General features: G+C 42.9%; 1 protein-coding gene across 4 annotated transcripts in view; it reads right to left on the bottom strand.

Annotated features, from left to right (window-relative positions):
* MAPKAPK5 (MAPK activated protein kinase 5) overlaps positions 1–14,759 on the bottom strand; it is a 56,560-nt gene extending 41,801 nt beyond the window's left edge. For 2 of the 4 annotated variants that reach the window (XM_088449090.1, XM_088449088.1), the window contains exons 1-3: positions 14,589–14,759; positions 6,771–6,844; positions 5,469–5,544 (exon numbers count right to left, since the gene is read on the bottom strand). In XM_088449090.1, coding sequence (XP_088305216.1) covers positions 5,469–5,544; positions 6,771–6,844; positions 14,589–14,627 — 189 coding nt within the window. In that variant the 5' untranslated portion in view covers positions 14,628–14,759. The remainder of the gene's footprint in view (positions 1–5,468; positions 5,545–6,770; positions 6,845–14,588) is intronic. The other 2 variants (XM_088449089.1, XM_088449091.1) reach the window with 2 other exon arrangements.
* Positions 14,760–21,666: the final 6,907 nt, after the last annotated feature.

Here is a 21,666-nt window from a genome sequence, read left to right as displayed (position 1 = left end):
TTATTTTCAGAATGGTTGCCCATCCCTGCTTTAACATTTTATAGGTGAGAAGGGTTGAAATTGGAGAAGGGTTGAAATTAAATCATCAGCCCCTAATTTATTAAAACCATCCACAAGCTTAATATGAACATTTTGAAGAACACTGCAAGGAACCTTTCCCAACCTGAAATTGGCTGATAACAATGGCTTACAGTATTTTAAACTGTAATAGATCTGTTGATTTGAGCACAAACAGAGAAATTGAGCTCCATTTGTTATTATTATAACCATATTGGTCCCAAATTGTTCCAAAAGAAAGCCTAAAGTAACATCTAATAGAGATAGGCAATGACCTCGATCCTGTAGTGCAGGGACAGGGAACATCAGACCCAGGGGCCGTATAAGGCCCTCAGAATCATTTGGTCTGGCCCTCTGAGCTTTTTTCCGTTAGCCTCATCTGGCTAGCAGGGTGCCTAGAATGGCGCCCTGCACCCAGAATCTATGCAGCAGTGCCGCCTGGAGTGCCCTTAGGATACTTCAGACGGTCACACCGCTGCCCTTACAGCTCCCCAGAGCATCTTCAGGATGCTCCAGGCATTGCTGTAATCACCAGCGGTTGTGGCCCCGCCCAGTGTGACGTCACACGGAGGGGTGTGGCCTGCACCAGGCCCATGCATAATGTCATATACAGTATATCAAAATGGACACACATCTGGCTGCCCGGACAAAGACCTGATCAGCAATTTTGAAGTGTACAACCTTATAAAAAATAATTTTAGAAAGATGATTTTGTAAAATAGGTTAGGAAACAGAACTATAATATATATTTAAATCAGAAATAAAAATGCATAATTTTTTTATTTGACCCAACACAATAGAATTACATTTTCATAGTAATAAACTTGGGTTTAAGAATATGGCTTTAAAATCATATAATGGAACATTAAAGAAACAGTGCACTAGTTAATTTGCTCTATTTCATTCCACTGCGTGGGAAGTCACACTGATAATGGAAACAAAACAATGAGGTTCATTTACCAGCATTGATGCAAATAAGTAATAACCCATGTCAATCAATCACAAATTTGGATTTGCTTACTGCTATTTATGTTTGCTATGGTATCTGCTGCGGCCCTTCTATATTGGCATCATAAAAGTAATGCCCCTAGTAGGGTTAGTATGGCAAAACTACCAAATTTACCAAGCTGTGAAAACTAACTTTTCAGAGCTTGGCCCCCAATATAGTTCTCCATTGTAGCCTGCAGGCTTACTTCCGGTAATCAATGCTTGTACATGTGCGGTCTGCTGACATCACATGCGCATTAAGCAAGCCAGTCCGAACCAGGAAGTATACACACAGGGGGCGATTCAATTGATTGCGACGTTGAACAGCCCCAGGAAGGAGGTCCCAGAGCTATTCAATTCATTGACTTAAGTACTTCTAGTCAGGACTTTACAGCGCTGTGAAGTCCAACTGGAAGCATTTCTGGGTTATCCTTATAGGTGGTTATTGGTCTCGACAAAGGTCCGTTTAGAGGCAGAAACGTCGATATGTACACCATAATTGTAATGCCATGAGTAATAATAAAGGATACATTTTCATTGCTGCTACTGAAAAATCTGGCGAGTGCTCTCCTCTTGATATATATTATATATGATGACTGGTGGCCATCTGAGATTACGCACCCCAGCATTTGAACTATATTGCAATACTGTGAGCGCAGCCCTGCACATGGTAATAAATAAATGTATACACATACATACACACATACTTACATATACCAGGATTAGCTGGAACCCAAATCAATATTTTCAGGAAATAATTACCCTTTGACTATAATTTTTAGATCACAGACAACACGTTTCATATTTGCTGTAGCAGCCTAATGAATTGATGCCAAAACACAGCGTTTCCATTTCACTGAAGCATTGACCAAACTAAAACTCTATCCCTCAATGGGTCCTTTGCCTGCTTTACAGTCACCAGAGTGAGGTTTTATAACACAACAAAAACAATGAATCCAAAAACATTTGGAATAAAGCACTGACTGGACTAGGTCAGTTGCCATTATGATTATATAGCTTTACAACAAAGGAAAAGTCCTGTAAAACTAAAATTATCACACGTAGGGGTCTATTCATCACCACTTAATCTATACAAAATCAACACTTTCACATACTTTTGTATAAACTGTGAGGGCTATTCACCAAGTTCCGAAAAAAAAATTTTTTTCGGAACTTGATGGTGTTACTGAACTTGGCCCTTGAACTTGATGGTGTTACTGAACACCATCCTGAGATGGCATTTACATGGCAGCCTGTGAAGACTCACAAGGTAACCACTGCAGCCAGCAGAGGGATCTATTGAGATCCCTCCCTGCTGTGCTCAACTTCGGGAGCTGAGAGCTCCGGGGCACCGCAGTACTGTGACCAACTCACTTGCTCACAATCCTCCTCCTGTCCAGGCTCCATGGTGCTGCTCCAGGTAGGGAGAGGAGACAGGTAAGTGTAAGCAGGGAAGTGGGGAGGACAGAGCAGACACCGGTGAATGGTTATGGGAAACAGCATTGGGGTGAGGTGATCGGACACAGGGAAGCAAGGACAAAGTGTACACTAGGGAAAGCTTATGGGATACAGCAGAAGGGGGAAGAGATGACACAGAGGACATGGGAGGGGGGTGGGTTAAACACAGCAATGGGGTTAGCGGGGGCCATAGACGGCGGCAGGAAAATCCTTAGGGGCACAGCAGGTGTAGGGGGAAAACTATCACTTTACTGAAAAGCAGAAGGGATACTTTAGGCAGTCTCCAAACTGGCTCTGAACAGTTTTTTAAACTTGCAGCTAGTTTAAAACATAATCACAAGTGATAATTATGTAAGGATGAATAAACCCCGTACTGTTCATTCTAGCACCCTGCACCTGTCACAAACAGTGTAGTTCCTCTTTCCTGCCTGGGGTGTCGCTCTCTGCTCTGGTGCTTCTAGCATACTAAGCTGATGCAACAGAGCAGAGAGTGACACCCCAGGCAGGAAAGAGGAACTGTATTGGCTGTGACAGGTGCAGGGTGCTAGAATGAACACTACTCACATTTCTTCTACTTCTCAGAATTAGACAACATAGTAGTATCAATATATTACACTAGCATGTATGTTTACTTATATTGCTCTATCTTACGAATATCAACTTGCTCCCAAAAATCATTATGATTAGAAACGAGACGTTAGGACTTTACTTCAAATGTACTACACTTAATTTACAATATTATTTGTAAACACAAGTGTATTTCATTTTCATTGCAGTCCCAAGAGTTTATTGATATGCTAAAGTACGTAATTTAGAGTTGGTCATTAATAAATCTAGTATGTATGTTGATTCATTTTATTCAATAATATTTTTAAGATTAAATATATTTTTATTAATTGCAATATTTTATATCTTTTTATTTAATTTTACTTTCTTTTTTACAGTGTTAAATCAATAATAACGTTAACTTTTGCGAAATGAAGAGAACGTGTGTTAGATAATTGTAGAAGTAATACAGTTAAACATGGTGGTGGTCATGTCATGATTTGAGGTGGTTTTGGTGGAGGAAAAGTTGGAGATTTAGTTCAATTAACATCAACTATGGATAAGAAACGATATCACAGTATTTTAGTTCATCACGCTGTATCAAGTGAAACTCTAAATATTGGAAAGAGGTTCATCATGCTACAAGCACACATCTAAACAGTATCAATTATTTGAAAAGTAAAGAAAAGCAGAAAGTTCTACAAATTATGACATGGCCTCCTCAGTCACCTGATAGCAATCCAATTGAGAAACTCTGGGATGAATTAGACAGAAAACTTTGTGTAATGGCTCCAACAAATACTAAAAAAACTTATGGGAATGTCTGAACGAGCCCTGGAGAGACAACTTAGGAAACTTTAGAAAAGTTGGTGTCTCGAATGCTCAAATTATGTGAAGCAGTGACAGGAGCCAAAGGAGGACACATTGATGAAAGCCAACTTTAATCTTAAAATTATATTATACTATAAAATTATAAATGAGTTTGATAATGTTTAGTTACAATATCATGTGAACATTACGAATAACGATTTTCATTATTTCACTACATTTTGTCTTTTATTAAACAATTTCCTTGGCCTAAGACTTACATGCTAGTGTAGGTACATTAACAAAATTATTGCAAATAGACTGTAAAATTTACAAGAGACTTAAGTGTGGGCAATTGTGCAACTCTTCTACACACTATATCAAGTGTGATCTGAAAAGTGTGATCATACACTCTCAAGTGTCATGACTGCTAATCACATACGTCCTTGTCTACTTGCCTTGAGATGAAAATTAAATATGCTATCAGATCGGTTTTTAATAAGTTACAGGAATGTATATATGTTCAGTAGTGTACTATGCCTAGTATAAGTGACAGAATATGCCAGTCATAGCACATACAGATGGACAGAATATAACCATCAGCAGAATTAGGGAGAGGTGCTTGCCACTCTGAGGTGCTTGTCCTGATGCCTGACTAAATGACACCTCCCACTGATGTCAGAGCCTACTAGCCCCAATCATAAGAAAACACCTCGCCTTGAGGCTGTATCGTAAGCCAATGAATTGTGTGAAGAACATCATATGTGTAAAGGAAGCTTCTGGGAAGAGAAAAGGGTATTGTAAGACACCTCCATTCAAAATTGAATTCCTACAATATACAATAAAAGTAAGTGAGCCTCCAGTCACACATCTTTTTATTAGGAAAAAAAGGTTTGCGTACTCTTAATGTGACTACACACATAGCGATGTGCTCACGATCAGACATCGTGCACAATTTCCCTTGAAAACTCTCCTCTGCACCTCTGCACACGATTTGGTGTTTGCAGTGTCCCATCTTCAAATGATTATCGTGCATCGGGTCCCAGATTGGCAGATCTGCCCTACAGCACGGCAGATCTGACGATGCGATGTACGACCAGGGGGGACGCGCATCGCATCGTGAGTGGGGACTCATGATTTACTCACGATTTGGGCATATTTTACACGATCTGTCACTCCGATGCATCGGAATCAGCCAGATCGTGTAAAATATAGCTATGTGTGTATGCACCTTTAAAACACAATAATTGTGAATTGTTTGCAGCCTCTCTCTGCTCCTCATTTCCCCTTATTGTTTTTATATTAACATTACAGTTACTGAAGTTTAATGATATGCTTATAGCATATGTAACTAAACCTTTGCTGCTCGTTTACAAATTTTATTTTATTATTTATTGCACTTCTACACCACATTTGCTGGACCATATAATTGTGCACAGTATATAAACAACTGAAATTCCAATGAACCCCTATTGAAAAGAACAGACCGTATATATATATATATATATATATATATATATATATATATATATATATATTCCACATCTAGAAGACATCTGCAGAGATTGGCGGAACTTATGCAGTGTAAAGAAATAATGAATACTACAACTCACCTCATTCCTGGCTTTGGGGCGATCAATAAGAATTTTTAGTGCAAAACGCTCTTGCGTTGATTTTTTCACACATACTCTGAAAAAGAAACAGTTTGACACTTATTTAGTCTAGAATGCTATAAGCTTTCTCCCAATTTTACATTAACATGGCAAAGACAGCCAGTAAAATTGAGTAAATGCTGCACTTCCACATATACAAGTGTTTAAACTATACTACTATAAAAGGATATCGGTTTATTGTGCATGCCATAATCACATATATGGAGTGGCATACACAACCATTACTAAAACCTTTTTACTGCAACTTTCCATGTGGAATACTCCTTATCTGCGGCTTCCAATGAGACTCTGTAGAACGTTGGCCTTGCATTAATGAACAGTATATGGAGCATAACCTAATGTTAATAGGATCACAGGATGCAGTGTATCTGGATGTGCTGCTTTATAATGGGAAGAAAGATGTTAAACAATGGCTGGACTGGTATGTGGAGATGGCTGTTATATATCAGGAAGGTTATTGTTGGCTGGCCAGAATCAACACTTGTATCAGACGACAAGACAGGCCCTGAAAAGGAAGCATTCTCTCTCCTGGTATAAATAGATGAAGGCTACATTACGGTGTCAGAGGCTGTGTAACTGTACACTATGACGACAGGACACAGGAGCCCTAAGTAAATTATATACAATGGTGCTCAAACCCACTACAAACTCATATTTCTATAATGGAAACACAAATGAAAAAACAAACACTCGATATTTAACACAAAATGTGAAAATAGCAAAGACACATGCACAGCTAAATAAGACAAAGTGCTACCTTCACAACATAATATCATATTTACTTGTTTTCTAAAGCCCTAATCATATCACAACAACCAGACTATACAAACCAGTAGGGTTGGCGTTTTATAAAGAAATATTAGGCAAACATAAATACAGGCAGCATGACTAGAATACCTGCTTTCACTTTAAGGGGTCTATCCAATTAACCGCAATGTACTTGCTGGTGCGAGTCATTGCGGAAATAGTTGCACTTTATGGCAGCCAGAATTCGCTTAAAAGTGCTTAAGCAAAACTTGAGCAAATTCGGGCTAAGAGCGGACCGGGAGAGCTGAGAGATGAGGTGCTGTTGCTGGCATTTTAACACAGTGACAACTGCAACTCGCAGCCTTCTCGGCTAATTGGATTGACCCATTAGCATCTGAGAAACCTGCCCCAATGACAGATAAACGAGTATCATGCTTAAAAACACAATTACCCACATTATTACCCTTTACATTGAAAATAAAATGACCTTTGTACCTCACTGGGCCACTGATTCCAGCCCCAAGCTTTTGCGTCCAATTGATGTTGAATTCTTCTAGGATAGATGTCTCCTATGGGCAAACAGATGTAACTGTAGATGGTTGAATTACATACACAACTTTGTGTTTGGAATATTTCTGGCCCAAATAAAAAAAATACGTACATTTAAAAAAAAAAAAAAAAAAAGAGAGTCATAGACAAGACTGTAAGCTCTCAGCAGAGCCTGCAACCCTCTCTCAGCAGAGCCTGCAACCCTCTTAGTTCTAACCCTGCACTATCCTGGTCTCCAGTGCGCTCCCAGGGTACTGGGTCATTGAGTACTACTGTTAACAGAGGTCAATCATTTGCAGAAGTTATGCAAATGTCGCAGCCGCCATCTTTTGTACAGACACGCCCACTGCCGGCTTCTCAGATTCAACACTTGCGTTCAAAGACACAGCATCGGACGAACATTGGTCGCACCATCGGATCTCTGAGCAACCCTATGGTTGTCATGAATGTCTGTTGCAAGTATGTTGGCTGTGCCAGAACCACTGCGTAAGAAAATGCAGTCACTGGCTGCAAGACGGCCCAAAAGCGGTCGCGACACACCTGCATGCAAGTTGCCGCACTCCCGTTACCTCCTCCAAATAGTCGCTGCCTGTCAATCACTCACTCTTAAAATTCAGGTCCACACGAGACATGAGTAAATCACAAATGAAAAAAATAAAAGTCTAAGTATTACATGAACCCTAAGCCAGGCTGCTTGTAGTTTCTACACAGCATGGATATAAAGGCATGGAAACAGTAGACGGCACAAGTACATTCTAAAAAAACAGATTAATCTTGACGAGCCCTAAATTCCACAAGATGTTATTCTATATTGAATCAATTTCAGTAATTTTATTCTTATCTATCTACAGTCTCACATTGGCTTTCAGTGCCTATATTTTCCAGTACTTCTAACCTGCATCTTCCTGTGCATAGCAGGAAGTTCTGCCACAAGGGACCTAATAAGCTCTCATGAAAAGGGACCCACCATAGCGAACAAGCATTTCATTAATCAGCAGCTTCAATTAAAAACAACTAGACTTGTACCGGAAAGATGAATGTACTTGCTCCTCAGATAAATGTATTCTCTAAGGAACAATCAGGTAAACTTGAGACAACCACCAAGAGAGCTGCAGTATATGTAACATTGCACCAAGCCAAACTTCATATTTCAGATGCCAAACAAGCTGTTTTTAACTGAAGCTACTGATTAATAAAAATATATTTACACTATACAGCATCCCCATTTAATTGTATTTTGGCTCAATCATAAAACATGATCAGTTGGATCTCTCTTATTAAAGAAAGGTCACAATATACATGAAAGGCAGTACAAAAGTTAGCAGAAAACGAGAGACAAAAAAACTGGTAGAAACCATAATCAAAGGCTCCAAACAGTGACCAATTTTTCAATAAACAGGGAAGGGGAGGGCAAGAGAAAGGGAACACGGCGTGGCAGACCAAGAGGAGAGACGAGGAAGAAGAGACCAAGGGGTATATTTAATAGACTGCGGGTTTTTAGAAGTGGAGTTGTTGCTCTATAGCAACCAATGTATCATTTATCTAGCACCTTCTAGAAGATAATAGCTATAATCTGATTGGTCCCTATTGGCAACAACTCCACTTCCAAAAATCCACACTTTAGTATATATACCCCCAAGAGTCGAGAGAGAGAGAGAGAGAGAGAGAGAGAGAGAGAGAGAGAGAGAGAGAGAGAGAGAGAGAGAGAGAGAGAGAGAGAGAGAGAGAGAGAGAGAGAGAGAGAGAGAGAGAGAGAGAGAGAAGAAGAGAGTTCAGATGGATGGGATCAAGTCAGGCGATTAGGGTATTTCAGCCTTAGTTATTGAATGAGAGCCAAGGGCTCCATATTTTATCAAATGATTTAGATGAGTTATTGATGATACTAGTCATGAATTCCATACAAGTGTATCAAATTCTGGAAATTATCGTTTGAAGTGATGGAGGCGCAGGTTTTTTCCCCAATCGGGTGCCACCTGACAAGTACTAGCAGTGACATAGTAGTAGTATCATCATCCGATTACGTCATTTTCACCTGTTGTCATTATCCCCGTATTCAATTACAAAGACTTTTCGCCAGTGCGAAAAGTCTTTGTAAAAAAACGGGGATAACTTTTCGCCAGCCTTTAGCTTGTGAAAAAAAAAGTGCAGAATTGGGGTTTAGGGGTGCAGGGAAAAAAAATAGCCTGCACCAATGGGAATGGTCCCTAAAATTAATGTATGTCAAAAAAAAAAAAAAGAAAAAAAAAATAGAAAAATATTGGGACACCGCCCCCCCAAAAAAATTAACATTTTGGGGTAAAAAAAAAAAAAAAAAAAATAAGGAAAAGACTTCTAAAATAGCTAAATGTAATCCAGAGGGGTTCCAAAGTATGTGACAGGTGTTTTCTTCAATGCGGGTGACAGCGGCAGGTGCATTTTCGCAGAATTTAAAAAAATTATTTTAGGGACTTAGAAATATGCTTGCACCCATTTTCAAATACCCCAAACTTGATGGGCATAGTTATTTTTTCCCCAAAAAAAATGCTAAATGCTCTTCTGCATCACCTTCTTCAAAGCCGCATTTATGCGCCTGCCGCAGCTATTTGCATACCTGACTTCCTTCAGCAGGCAAAAACGGGGGTACCCATAGTGATCCCCCATTTTAGGACATCTTTAGGGGGTTGCAACTATGATTTCCCGAAAATATCACTTTTTTTTTTTCGCGTCCTTTGAAATTGAATACCGGGATAAGCAGGAACGCGCACGATACTTTTCCACCTGGAAAACAGGCGAAAAGTCTGAACTTTTTGCCTCAAATTGAATACGGACCTAAGTGTTAGGTGCTCTAGTGGGGAGTAGACGGGCCCTGCTCATAAGAGTTTACATTCTAAAAGGGAGGGGCATACAGGTGTGACAAAGATGGGGCAGACTGGGAGGAAGGAACATGTAGCAGCAAGTTAGGATGAGAGCTGGAAGGCTTTAATGAAGTAGTAGGTCTTGAGAGCCCATTTGAATGATTGTAGAGAGTCTGATGGGGAGAGGGAGAGAGTTCCAAAGGTGGGGGAGCAGCACGGGCAAAATCTTGGAGGCAGGAGTGGGAGGAAGTAATCAGTTGGCATGAAAGGCGGCGTACATTAGTTGAACGAAGAGGGCGGACAGGAGAGTGAAGGGAGATGAGATCAGAGATGAAAATGAGAGAAGATTGGATGAGGGCTTTGTAGGCGAGTGAGAATCTTGAATTGGGTTCTGAAAGGGAAGGGGAGCCAGTGGAAGGTTTGTAGGAGATGGGAGGCAGATCTAAAGCGTTTGGAGAGGAAGATGAGCCGAACAGCAGCATTGAGGACAGACTGGAGAGGAGAGAGATGAGATTTGGGGAGGCCAGATAGAAGGAGGTTCCAGTAGTCCAATCTGGAGATGACCAGTGAGTGTTTTAGTAGAATCCTGGGTGAGATAGGGTTTTTACAGTAGTTTATAGATAAAGCTAGAGGCAGCATTCTCTCAGATCTCTGTCCGATCATCATCTTCCAGCATTTCCCCCAGTTCAATTTCCCAAACCAACTCATGCGGTAACAGGGAGATGCAGGAGTTTCAATCAGCTCAAAGTATAGGAGCAAGATTAGACTTTTCTTCGAAAATCTCAAAAGGCAGACCACTTCAAACATTTTAAAGGAGCCTATGAGAAAGATGATGAGCAGTTGGATCTCTTATAAGCTAGGTACACACTATTCAATTGTTGGTCATTATTAGGCGGATCAGCCGATCATGTGTATGCAGGAGTGTTGGAGTGGTTAAAGTAGATACACTGCTTCAAACGCTCCTGCAACGCGATAGCATGTGCTGCAGACGCTATATCGTTCCCGACGTCCCAATCCCATTCAAGAGATGAATGAAAAGAACACACCGACCAGATATTCACTCCATCGGATTGGAATGTTTCCCGGATCGGTGGCACCTGTCGGGTAGTGTACCTAGCCTTACATGCAGTAGAAGCAGACATGCAATGATGGTGGAGAGCATGGACAAGTAACCCACTAATTTTGATTTAATTAACCATCTGTGCTCAAGCATGGAAACCTTAAAACCTAGACTGTAATCCACTTTATGTAACATTGTCCATGTTAAACATTATAGGTGCGTACACTCAGAACGATGTTGGTAACCAACGATTTTAGTGAATGATATTCATCCAGATGTTCCCTTGAAAAAGTGAACGAAAATAGTTATTATAAAAATCGTTGGTTACTAAATTAATGAACGATTTTCATGAACGATTTTTTCATCATGCATACAGTGAATGGACATCGTTCATTCTGTACAACATGAACGATTTTCTGAACGAAAATCGTTTTTTGGATAGTCAGAATGGACGATGAATGCGCATGAACGATTATCGTTCATCTTTAGAAGATGAACGATTTTATAAACAATTTAACGATAACGATGTCGTTATAGTTAAATCGTTCAAAAAATTGTTGAATGTACGCACCTTAAGGAGTAGACTTACTAAAGCTCCTAAAAATGAAAAGTGGATGCATTGCCCATAGCAACCAATCAAATTCAACTTATCATTTCTCTATAGCATTCTATCTATATATACACATACATATATATACACATACACACACATATATATATATATATATATATATATATATATATATATACACACACACACATATATATATATACACATTCATACATACACACACACAAATAAAAACATTCACATCACATATTGTCTACAGATAACTATAGTAAAAAACCTGATAATAGACCAATTCTATCAGCAACTAAGCAACCATTTTAACAAGAGCATCTGTTCATTTTAATGACACAGAGGGGGGAATTCAATTCAATGCGCTATTGCATAGTGACGGGAGGGACTCCCAAAGCTATTTAATACACCGCTCTGTTTGGGCGCTCTAAGGATTTCTTCTCGCACCCCCCTGGGGATGCGAAGAGAAATTCGACCAAAGTGCGGGGTGCACGGCTGATTTTCTGCATAGCGCGGCGCTAACAGCCGAGCGCCCGGCACTTTGGTCAGAGAATGCCGGTTACCGCGCCTTAACACCCTTGTTAAGGCGTGATGACCGCGATAACCGGCATTCTTCGACCACATAGTGCACTGAATTGAATAGCTCCGGGAGCTCGCTACCGGCGCTATTCAATTCGCGTTTAATTTAATCACCCCCAGAGTCCTCTATAACTAGAACAAGCAAAGTAGCAACACCAAATAGCCTGTTAGAAAGCATGAAAAGAGCCATCTGGGAACATTTCCCACAACAGATTGGATCAATCATGAAGGATCATAAAATATTGTCAAACTGCACTGTACACAAATTTCTAAATATGTCAACACGTATTCTCATGAGTTCAAGTTTTACACCATGTTTACTTCATCCTTCTTTATGAAGTCAACATATGGACAAACACTATTTTAGGAGAAAAAAAATGTCTTCACAGTTAAATAACATTTAGTCATAGAGATTGAAACTGGTATATTTTAAACTACTAGCACAAAAAGAATGCTATTCCTGAAAAATAATTGTAAGAGCTACAAAACTTTTTAATGAAAAATAATATATTTGCATAATGTTACAGATGTTTAAAACCAAACTAAGCAGTCTGCTATGGGGCCTATTCAATTCAGCGGAGTGTTAATATCTCTGGGAAGTTGGTCTCAATGCTATTCAATTCAGTGCACTGTTTAGTCCAACTATAACAACTTAAGTTGGAGAAGGCCGGGTCTCGCGACTAAACTGGTCTCCAACTAAAGTGCCGCGCTAAGCTGGCAAACAGCCTTGTGGCCGGCACTTTAGTAGGACTTTTCCTCGCACCCACGAGGAGGTGCAAGAAGAAATCCTCTAATCGGCTAAACAGCATACTGAATAGAATAGCTCCAGGACCAACTTCCCAGGGATTTTCACAGCACGCTGAATTGAATCTGCCCCAAAATTTAATTCAAGCATCTCGTCCCACTGAGAAAGCTGCCAGATGTTCATTCAAACACCCCTCCCTATAGAAAATGAACAAACTTCCTACCACGCTCAACCTGGCAGATGTTAATTTACACTAAATAACTATATAATCATTTAAACTTTCCACTATGCACAACATGCAATATTCTTTAAAATACCCACCTACGCACAATCCATCAGATATTCAGTCACCTTCACAGCACAACCCACCACATGTTCATTAAACACCCCCGCACCCAGGACCCACCAGATACATTCACACCTCCTACAAGCACAACCCACCACAAGTTCAGTCGCCTCCCCAGCGCGCACAACCCACCACATGTGCATTCAACACTCCCCGCACACAACCCAGATACCTACGCAACACTCCCCGCACACAACCCAGATGCCTACGCAACACTCCCCGCACACAACCCAGATGCCTACGCAACACTCCCCGCACACAACCCAGATGCCTACGCAACACTCCCCGCACACAACCCAGAAGCCTACGCAACACTCCCCGCACACAACCCAGATGCCTACGCAACACTCCCCGCACACAACCCAGATGCCTACGCAACACTCCCCGCACACAACCCAGATGCCTACGCAACACTCCCCGCACACAACCCAGATGCCTACGCAACACTCCCCGCACACAACCCAGATGCCTACGCAACACTCCCCGCACACAACCCAGATGCCTACGCAACACTCCCCGCACACAACCCAGATGCCTACGCAACACTCCCCGCACACAACCCAGATGCCTACGCAACACTCCCCGCACACAACCCAGATGCCTACGCAACACTCCCCGCACACAACCCAGATGCCTACGCAACACTCCCCGCACACAACCCAGATGCCTACGCAACACTCCCCGCACACAACCCAGATGCCTACGCAACACTCCCCGCACACAACCCAGATGCCTACGCAACACTCCCCGCACACAACCCAGATGCCTACGCAACACTCCCCGCACACAACCCAGATGCCTACGCAACACTCCCCGCACACAACCCAGATGCCTACGCAACACTCCCCGCACACAACCCAGATGCCTACGCAACACTCCCCGCACACAACCCAGATGCCTACGCAACACTCCCCGCACACAACCCAGATGCCTACGCAACACTCCCCGCACACAACCCAGATGCCTACGCAACACTCCCCGCACACAACCCAGATGCCTACGCAACACTCCCCGCACACAACCCAGATGCCTATGTAACACTCCCCGCCCACAACCCACCAGATACTTATTATCAGTCTGTCAGATATTCATTCAAACACCACACACACAAAATCTGCCCAATGTTCACATACTCTCCAACCTGACCGGTTCCATTAGGTACAAAATGCTCTGCTCCTGGAGTTCCCATCTAATTTGTGACTGCTGTCACCTGTGTTGAACTAGGTAATTGTGATGAGAGGCATTTATTTCACCACAGGTGGCAGCAATCATACATTAGGTAGGAAGTCCAGGGGTAGAGTATTTTGTACCTAATGGAACGGGTCATGTTGGAGGGTCTGTGTTCATGTAATCCCCTGTCAGATGTCAGCCACATCTCCCCACACCATACAATGCAGACAGCGGCCAGTGCCATGATAGAATCGCTGACTAGGCACCTGCTCAGCCCTCACCCTGACATCACAGTGCGGAGAGAGCGGCGCAGTACGGGGACAGAGCCTGTAGTGTGTGTGCCCCAGGCAGACCGTATACACAGAAACCATAGCTGATACTACTCCCATCCCCTCCGCAGCTGCTGCAGCCGAAAGCGTACGTTACACTACTGTCACCTCCGTGTCTCACCTTTATTGTCCTGTCCATGTCGCCGCCGCTCTGCGACATCCCTCAGGAACAGATGTGACCGGCGACGCCGCAGTGGGTCAGAGCCTGCGCCACACCATGAAGCTACCGGCTTGGGTCCCCATGCAGTGTCACAGGGGGTAGGGAGGTGGGGGACTGGGGACGGAGGGACCGGAGAACAAGCCGGGCTGTGAGGAGGAGAATGCCTCCCCCACCTATACTACATAACCGCCCTCGCAGCGTGACCAAGGCAATGCCGGTTTCGTTTAACACCTCAGTCCCGAAGCTCCTCCCAGCTTGGAGATCTCATTGTTCCCGCACACACACCGTGACAAGTACACAATGGTGTGGTTGTTGCTGCTTTGTGTCTGAGCCCAGTTGTACGGATCACTAAGCCGGCATTGTGAAGGGACAACCTAGCGGCGCGCCAGTAATGAAGAAGGCCCCCTGAGGTTCTGCTAGTTCCATAGTGTGTGTTCCTCGGTCCTTCTACACTGAGGTCGCTTAGTGATGAAGGAAGTCATTGTACAGAATTAATGTTGACAAAGGATTGTGTATAGACCGCCTCCAGCTAATGTACCTGGTACATTTACTGCATGGGAAATACGAGGCTGAAGTTGGCTCCTTATTCGGCCAGCTGCTTATTCACTTCTTATTCATTTTCCAGCCTATTAGTCAGAAAATGTTATATTAAAACATTTAACCCTGCTTCAGGCGCACCTCTGGGACTCAGGTTCAGGCGCAGTGCACCTGACAGACGCCTGTTATAAAATCGTCATTAGCACCTAACTATCTCAATTCGATCGCTCTTAAAGTGATCAGTGACCTTCATTAGGATGTACAAAGAGAGACTATATGGAAATCTGATTCACAAAACCACATGTATTAACCTTAAAGCAAGTAAAACAAAAAATACTAAATTTTAAGAGGCGCAGTGTGCCTAAGAGGCCACCCTGGACAAACCTACATATTTCCACAAAATACCCACAAACCTTGTAAGTTTCATTCAGAAAATGAGCAAAATACACAAAATTGTGAGAAAATAAAAAGAAATACGTACCTTCAAAAGTCGGACGAGTTCGGGCGCAATGAGCCTGAGAGGCCAGGAAGGTCACTACTGCACTCCACGCAGGCGGCAGGAAAACTGACTAGGGGGTTTCAAACAGCACCTAGAGATAGGAAGGTACTAGGAGCGGCAGGCCTCTGCGCCCCCTTGCGGCGGAGAGGTGAGCAAGAACAGCTTTGTGGCGCATGACGCAGGGTTAAATAAAGTTAGATCACTAAGTTAACACTATGTAAACAAAGAATTGTGTCCCTTAAACAGATTTTAATTGTATTTTTACTTGCACAATAAGATTTTGGGCATAAATAGGGCAGTAAAGCGGGCACAGGCACCAGATTTTGTCATTTTGAATAAGAAGCTGTAGTTGTGCAATCAGTCTATATCAGGTCTGTTCAAATTAAATAGCAACCAGCACACACAATAGAGGGTTTCCCCCGCTACAAATTTAGAACAATAAATACATTTCTGTTAAAGACGGACATTACGATGATTATAGCCTAATCAGGATCATTCTAAAAATAATATATTAATGTAGTGCTATCCTAACATCATAATTTACAATAAATGTATGTCTTCAATATGGATAGGAAGGTCTGATATTGTTCTTGAGGGTAGCAAGACAGTGGTAGGATTCTCCCAATTGCAATCTGGGCCTGATTCAGAGCCGCTCGTAAGCGGCCGCTCCGAGCGATGTTCGCACATCTGCGCATGCGTATGGGTCGTAATGCGCATGCGCCAACCAGTCAGTGCGGTCGGAAATCGAGCTCTCGCAAAATAGCGAGGGTCTGCTAATTTGAGTGACAGGATGAGGCGTTTGTGGGTGGTAACAGGGGAAGGTGCTTGAAAACGGGGAGTGGAGATCCGAACGCAGGCGTGCCAAGCGGTCAAAACGGGCGTTTTAAGGGTGTGCATAATTAACAAAGCAGCGTCATCGGCCACGTCACTTGGTTGTCTCTTAGTCTGAACTGTTCGCATGATTGCGGTAGGAAAATCCAACCACAAGCACTGCGAGCAGTTCAGACGCCTTTCGATGTACTCGATTAATCTAATAAATAGCGGAGATGACGTAGGATGCGAGCGGCCAGGGGGCGTCTTTACAAAATAGCGAGCGCATATTTCGTTCGCTCGCTCATACATAGAGGCGTCAACAGACCGCAAAGAGTGAGCGCTCAATTTAAATAGCCGGCCCCTTTATCTGAACGAGCGAGCGCAAATAGCGTCCGGCTCTGTATCAGGCCCTCTGTTCCTTCTTGTGTTAAAGAAGAGTTTGAATAATGATTTATAATGTTCTGGGTGAGAGTCCAATGGATAGAGGCAAAAGGCAAACAAAGCATCCAATTCTGGGTCAGCTGATTAAGTAACCTACACCTGAATTGCAGTTTATTATTTTTTTCTTTTACAGTCTGATCTATAGTCAGTATTGTTGTGCCCCAGTGCTCTTAATGAAGTGCTATGAAAAGGCAGTGGGAAAATTGTTTTCTAATAGACAGTTATTTTTATCTCCAGTCTATTATGTTTCCCCTCAAATCTATTCTATTTCCACATCTTGACTTAAGGTAAATCCGTGTATTATACATTGTTAAAAAAATATCCTTTTTTGTGGAGTTATTGCATGTAAATCACATTCTAACTGCATGTTAAAATGGATTGAAAATGCATATAACATACTAGCTAGGATACCCGGCATTGCCCAGGTTGAAGATGGACCCTGGAGTACAACTGCAGCCTGTATTTGTTTAACCTCATTCCATTGATCCTGAAAAGGACCCCACTGTTTGCTAACATGCTTGCAAACAGTGGCGTAACTACCGTGGGTGCAACGGGTACTGCTGCTATGGTGCCCGATCTGCCTCTATGGCTCGCCGCTCCTCCTGCACTCAGTCACACACACAAGGTGGGCCAGGCCGCCAAGGGGGTCCTGGGTGTCAGCAGAGTTGATTTGGTGCCAGCCTGCCAGCTGATTACAGCTGGTGCAACTGCAGGCAGGCATGGACAAACAGCGCCGCCAGTCGCAAGGCAATCGGTGCTCGCGGACAAGCGGCCAATCAGCAGTTGCGGACCCTGATTGGCTGCTGATCCACGAGCTCCAATTGGATCGTGACCGCCACCAGATTCAAATTACGTCGACACTATCTGTTCACGTCTGCCGGTGCACCAGCTGTAATTAGCTGGTGGCCCGGTGCCAAATCCATACCTGCTGATTGCCGATGGCACACAGGGGGAGGCAAGAGGGTGCTGGACGGACACGGGGAGGTGAGTTGCTGGGGTGGGCACTGCTATTGGGGGGGGCATAATGTGTAGTGGGCACTACTATAGGGTGGAATAATGTGTTATATGGGGGACTACTACTATGTGTAAAGGAAATAGTGCTACCTTTAATGAAAGGAGTGAACTATATAAAACCTTAATTATTGCATGTTCAGTTGCTATACTGATAGTATACATTGTATAAACTGACACACAGTCCTTTCCTGACCCTTAACGTACTCCAGACGATGAATTTTCGTCTCATGTTTCTCTGAAGTTCTATATCTAGAAGGCTAGTTACTTAGAACCAGAGACTGAATACATTTATTTCTGAAATCTATGTTTTTTTGCATCCGAGTAAAAAGATACAAATTTATCAACTAAGCGTATTGAATAAAAGGTGAATACTAATGTTGTGTGCATACAGTGAAGGCATTGAATCCTGGAAACATCTTAAAAGGATCATTTACTTCACACATTAAGGCCCTCATTCAGAGGCGCTCACAAGAAAAGAACGCTCGTTCTGAATGAGGGCGGCCGCTTGTTTTTTTTAGTGCTGCCTCCTGGTCGCTAGCTAAGCCGTGGGTTACCACCCACAGCTTTAGCGACCGACCAGGGTGATAGTCGCGATGGTCAAGACCATCGCGACGATGGGGCTTGCGCCGAGGCCCTAAGGTTGGGTCTCGGCAACCGCAAGCCACAGGGAGCTTCTTGCTCTGATCGAGCAGGAAGCTCCCCACTGACATCACTGCTGAAGTCAGTGGGGCCGCCCACAAAACGGCAGACATTCCGTCATTAATGCCTCCGTTTGTGTAGCCACCCCCCCGCCCCGCCTACAAAATGGGGAGAGCTGTCAATCAACATCGGCAGCCGCCCCTTTTGTAGTGAGCTCTGGAGCGAGCGCAGGACCTTAACATCGGCCCAGTTGCGAGCGCTCAGCGCTTGCGACCGGGTGTGAATGAGACCCTAAGTATATAATTATATATTCACACTATTATTTAATTAATATTACATACATTTGTCTTCTGTATAGAGTGAGCTAGATGTCTGCTGATATTTAAAATATTAATGAATCAGTCAAAGGATAATAAATACAGCTTGAAGTACTATTAATGGGACACAGAGATATTTACAGCCTTTTATTTTAATTTTCAGCACTTTTCTATATTCTTTTACTTAGCTGATTTTAATAATATTGTTTATTAATGATACCCAATAAAGGTTATGTTTTAGAATAATGAATATGCCCCTATATTAATATACATGTGCATTCCACTATTTGGACTACTTTTTCTGTATTGTTAAATAATCTGTAAAGGGCATTACTGTGTGATTTAATGTGTAAGGGGCATTACTGTGTAGTGTAAGGGGAATTACTGTGTGGCATAACGAATGGGCTCTGCATGGGGGCAAATGTATGTGTTTGCCTCTGGGGGGCCCTTTTAAGATCTTGCTATGTGGCCCACAAAGTTATAGTTACGCCCTTGCATGCAAACACAGAGGGCTGACTAATATATATGGTCACTTTACAAAGGACTAACTCTGGATTTAATATGAATTTGCATGAGTCATTAATACATGTTTTACACCAAAGTCAAATGTCTGACTCGGGATTTGTAACACATTTCCAACTCGGATCAGACTCGGGTCAGATCCCTTTCACACTGCGGTGCCAACCCGGGTATAGCCGTTCATACTGGACCCAGGTCTGCAGTCTTCCGACGTTACAGTGGATGCTTGGAGATGATGTAATCTCCAAGCGCCACTAAAGCGGCCAATCAGGTAGCATTCTGCACGACCCGGGTCATCGTTATCCGGATTGCGACGTTTACACTGCAGGGTGACACGGGAATGACCCGTGCCCAACCCTGCAAGCTAGCGGTGTTGGATCCCGGGTCACTGGACCCGGGTTGATCCATTTACACTGACAAAAATCCCGGGTTGATGCTCGTTCACAAGCAAAAACCCAGGATTTTCATGTCAGTGTAATGGTGCATACACACACGGTCAGATTTTTCTTCAGATCTGAACGATAACAATTTAAAAAATTGTTCATATCTGAAGGAAAATCTGACATGTCTGAACGATGAATGATGCGCGTTCCCGATGGTCAGATAACGATATCTGACATCTGATGTGTTTGCAGTCAGCTTTGGATGATTTCAGTAAAGCTTTGGATGATTTCAGTAATTTTAATGCAGTCAAAAATCGTTCGTAGTTCAAATCATTCAAATCGTTTGCAAAATCACTCAAATCGTTGGTCAAATCGTTCAGTCGTTCATCTGACACATCTGACCTTGTGTATGCTCTATAAAAGGGGTATAAGTTTGACACTTGTTCAGCTAGTGAGGTTGAAGGGATACTTTTGTAGCCTTCACACAGGTTTTGGCAGAATGCCAATTTTTACTGGAGCCTGCCCTGGAACCTGTGTAATGTAAGACTGTACCCATTTTTAGGGCTTGTGTGAAAGTGTGTGGCCCTGACGAAGTTCAAACCTAGGCAAAAACCTAATCCTGGTCAAACTACATAAAGGACAAACAGATAGACAGACAGACACACTTTCTCGCTTATTATATAGATTAGATCCTTCCCTAGAGACTAGTGTTAAAAAATGGACAAAAAATGCATGTAGCTGCATTTTTAAAATCTGACAATAAAAAAGCCATAGTAATAAAAAATAAATAATAACAAAGCAAGAAACTGAATTGGTGCATTGTCATTGCTTTTGTTATTGTTAAAAAAAAAGGGATGAACACCTTAAGAAAAAACACATGCAAGGGGCAGATTTATAAAAGTTTGAAGATAGATAAAGTACCAACCAATCAGCTCCTGCCATTTTTCAAACAGCATGTAACATGACAGGAGCTGATTGTTTGGTACTTTATCTCTCTCCAAGCTTTGATAAATCTGCCCCCATGGACCCTTACCTACTACTTTGGCGCTGACTTGCAGAGATTTAATTTAATGGAGGTAGACCAGCCTACAATTGCAGGTGTTGTCATGGCCTAGTGCAAGTATTATAAGTGCTAATTAGATAAACAACAATTCACCTCAACTGCATATTCCTGAATTGTGAGTCCCTGGGCCTTATGCCACACTTGCCTATATTTAATTTCTCCCCTCAAGGAGATCATGAAGAGGAACTCCTGTTGGGAGATGTCAGGGCATGATGCAGCGAAACGCATCATTGTGACCCCGCTTAATGCAGCCATTTGTGATATTGAGCAGCAGAGAGCAGGGCTACAGGGGCCGCAGGATCTGGGAGGCTGATCTTTTTTTGTGGGTTATTTTGTAAAATGGTTTTGTCACGCTGGGAGGCGGTTTTCTGGAAGCTGAGGCTGCGGGAGGAAACGGAGGCGAGGGGCCTGAATGTACGACCTCCGCATCCACGGGTCTTGGTCGTTTGCGAGACCTAGTCAAAGGTGCGGAATCTAACCCACGAGATGGTGTTCGCCAGTGACCCCACCAATCGGGATATGGGCTTGAGCTGCACCTCGTAAGCAGGTCGCGGTCCTTTGACTAGGTGACCAAAGCCTGCGGGAAAAAGGAGAGACGGACACTCGTGGCCCAAAGGGTCTGTGCCAGTAAGGGGTACGTAGGGACACTGTACTTGAGGTACAAGGAAGTGTGCACTGCGGATACACTCTACCGGGTTGCCGGTTAGAAAGAGTGCACCACAGTGCAATACTGTAACACGTAGGTAGGGACCACAGAGTCCAGTAACGAGGTGGGTAGTGGTACTGGAGCCAGCCAGAGATTATGACGCTGGAG

Source organism: Taudactylus pleione, unplaced genomic scaffold (assembly GCF_031769625.1).
Source record: "Taudactylus pleione unplaced genomic scaffold, aTauple2 ptg000479l, whole genome shotgun sequence".
NCBI classification, from domain to species: Eukaryota; Metazoa; Chordata; class Amphibia; order Anura; family Myobatrachidae; genus Taudactylus; species Taudactylus pleione.
Note: the sequence above shows the minus strand (reverse complement) of the source record. Positions and strands in the feature narration are given on the sequence as shown.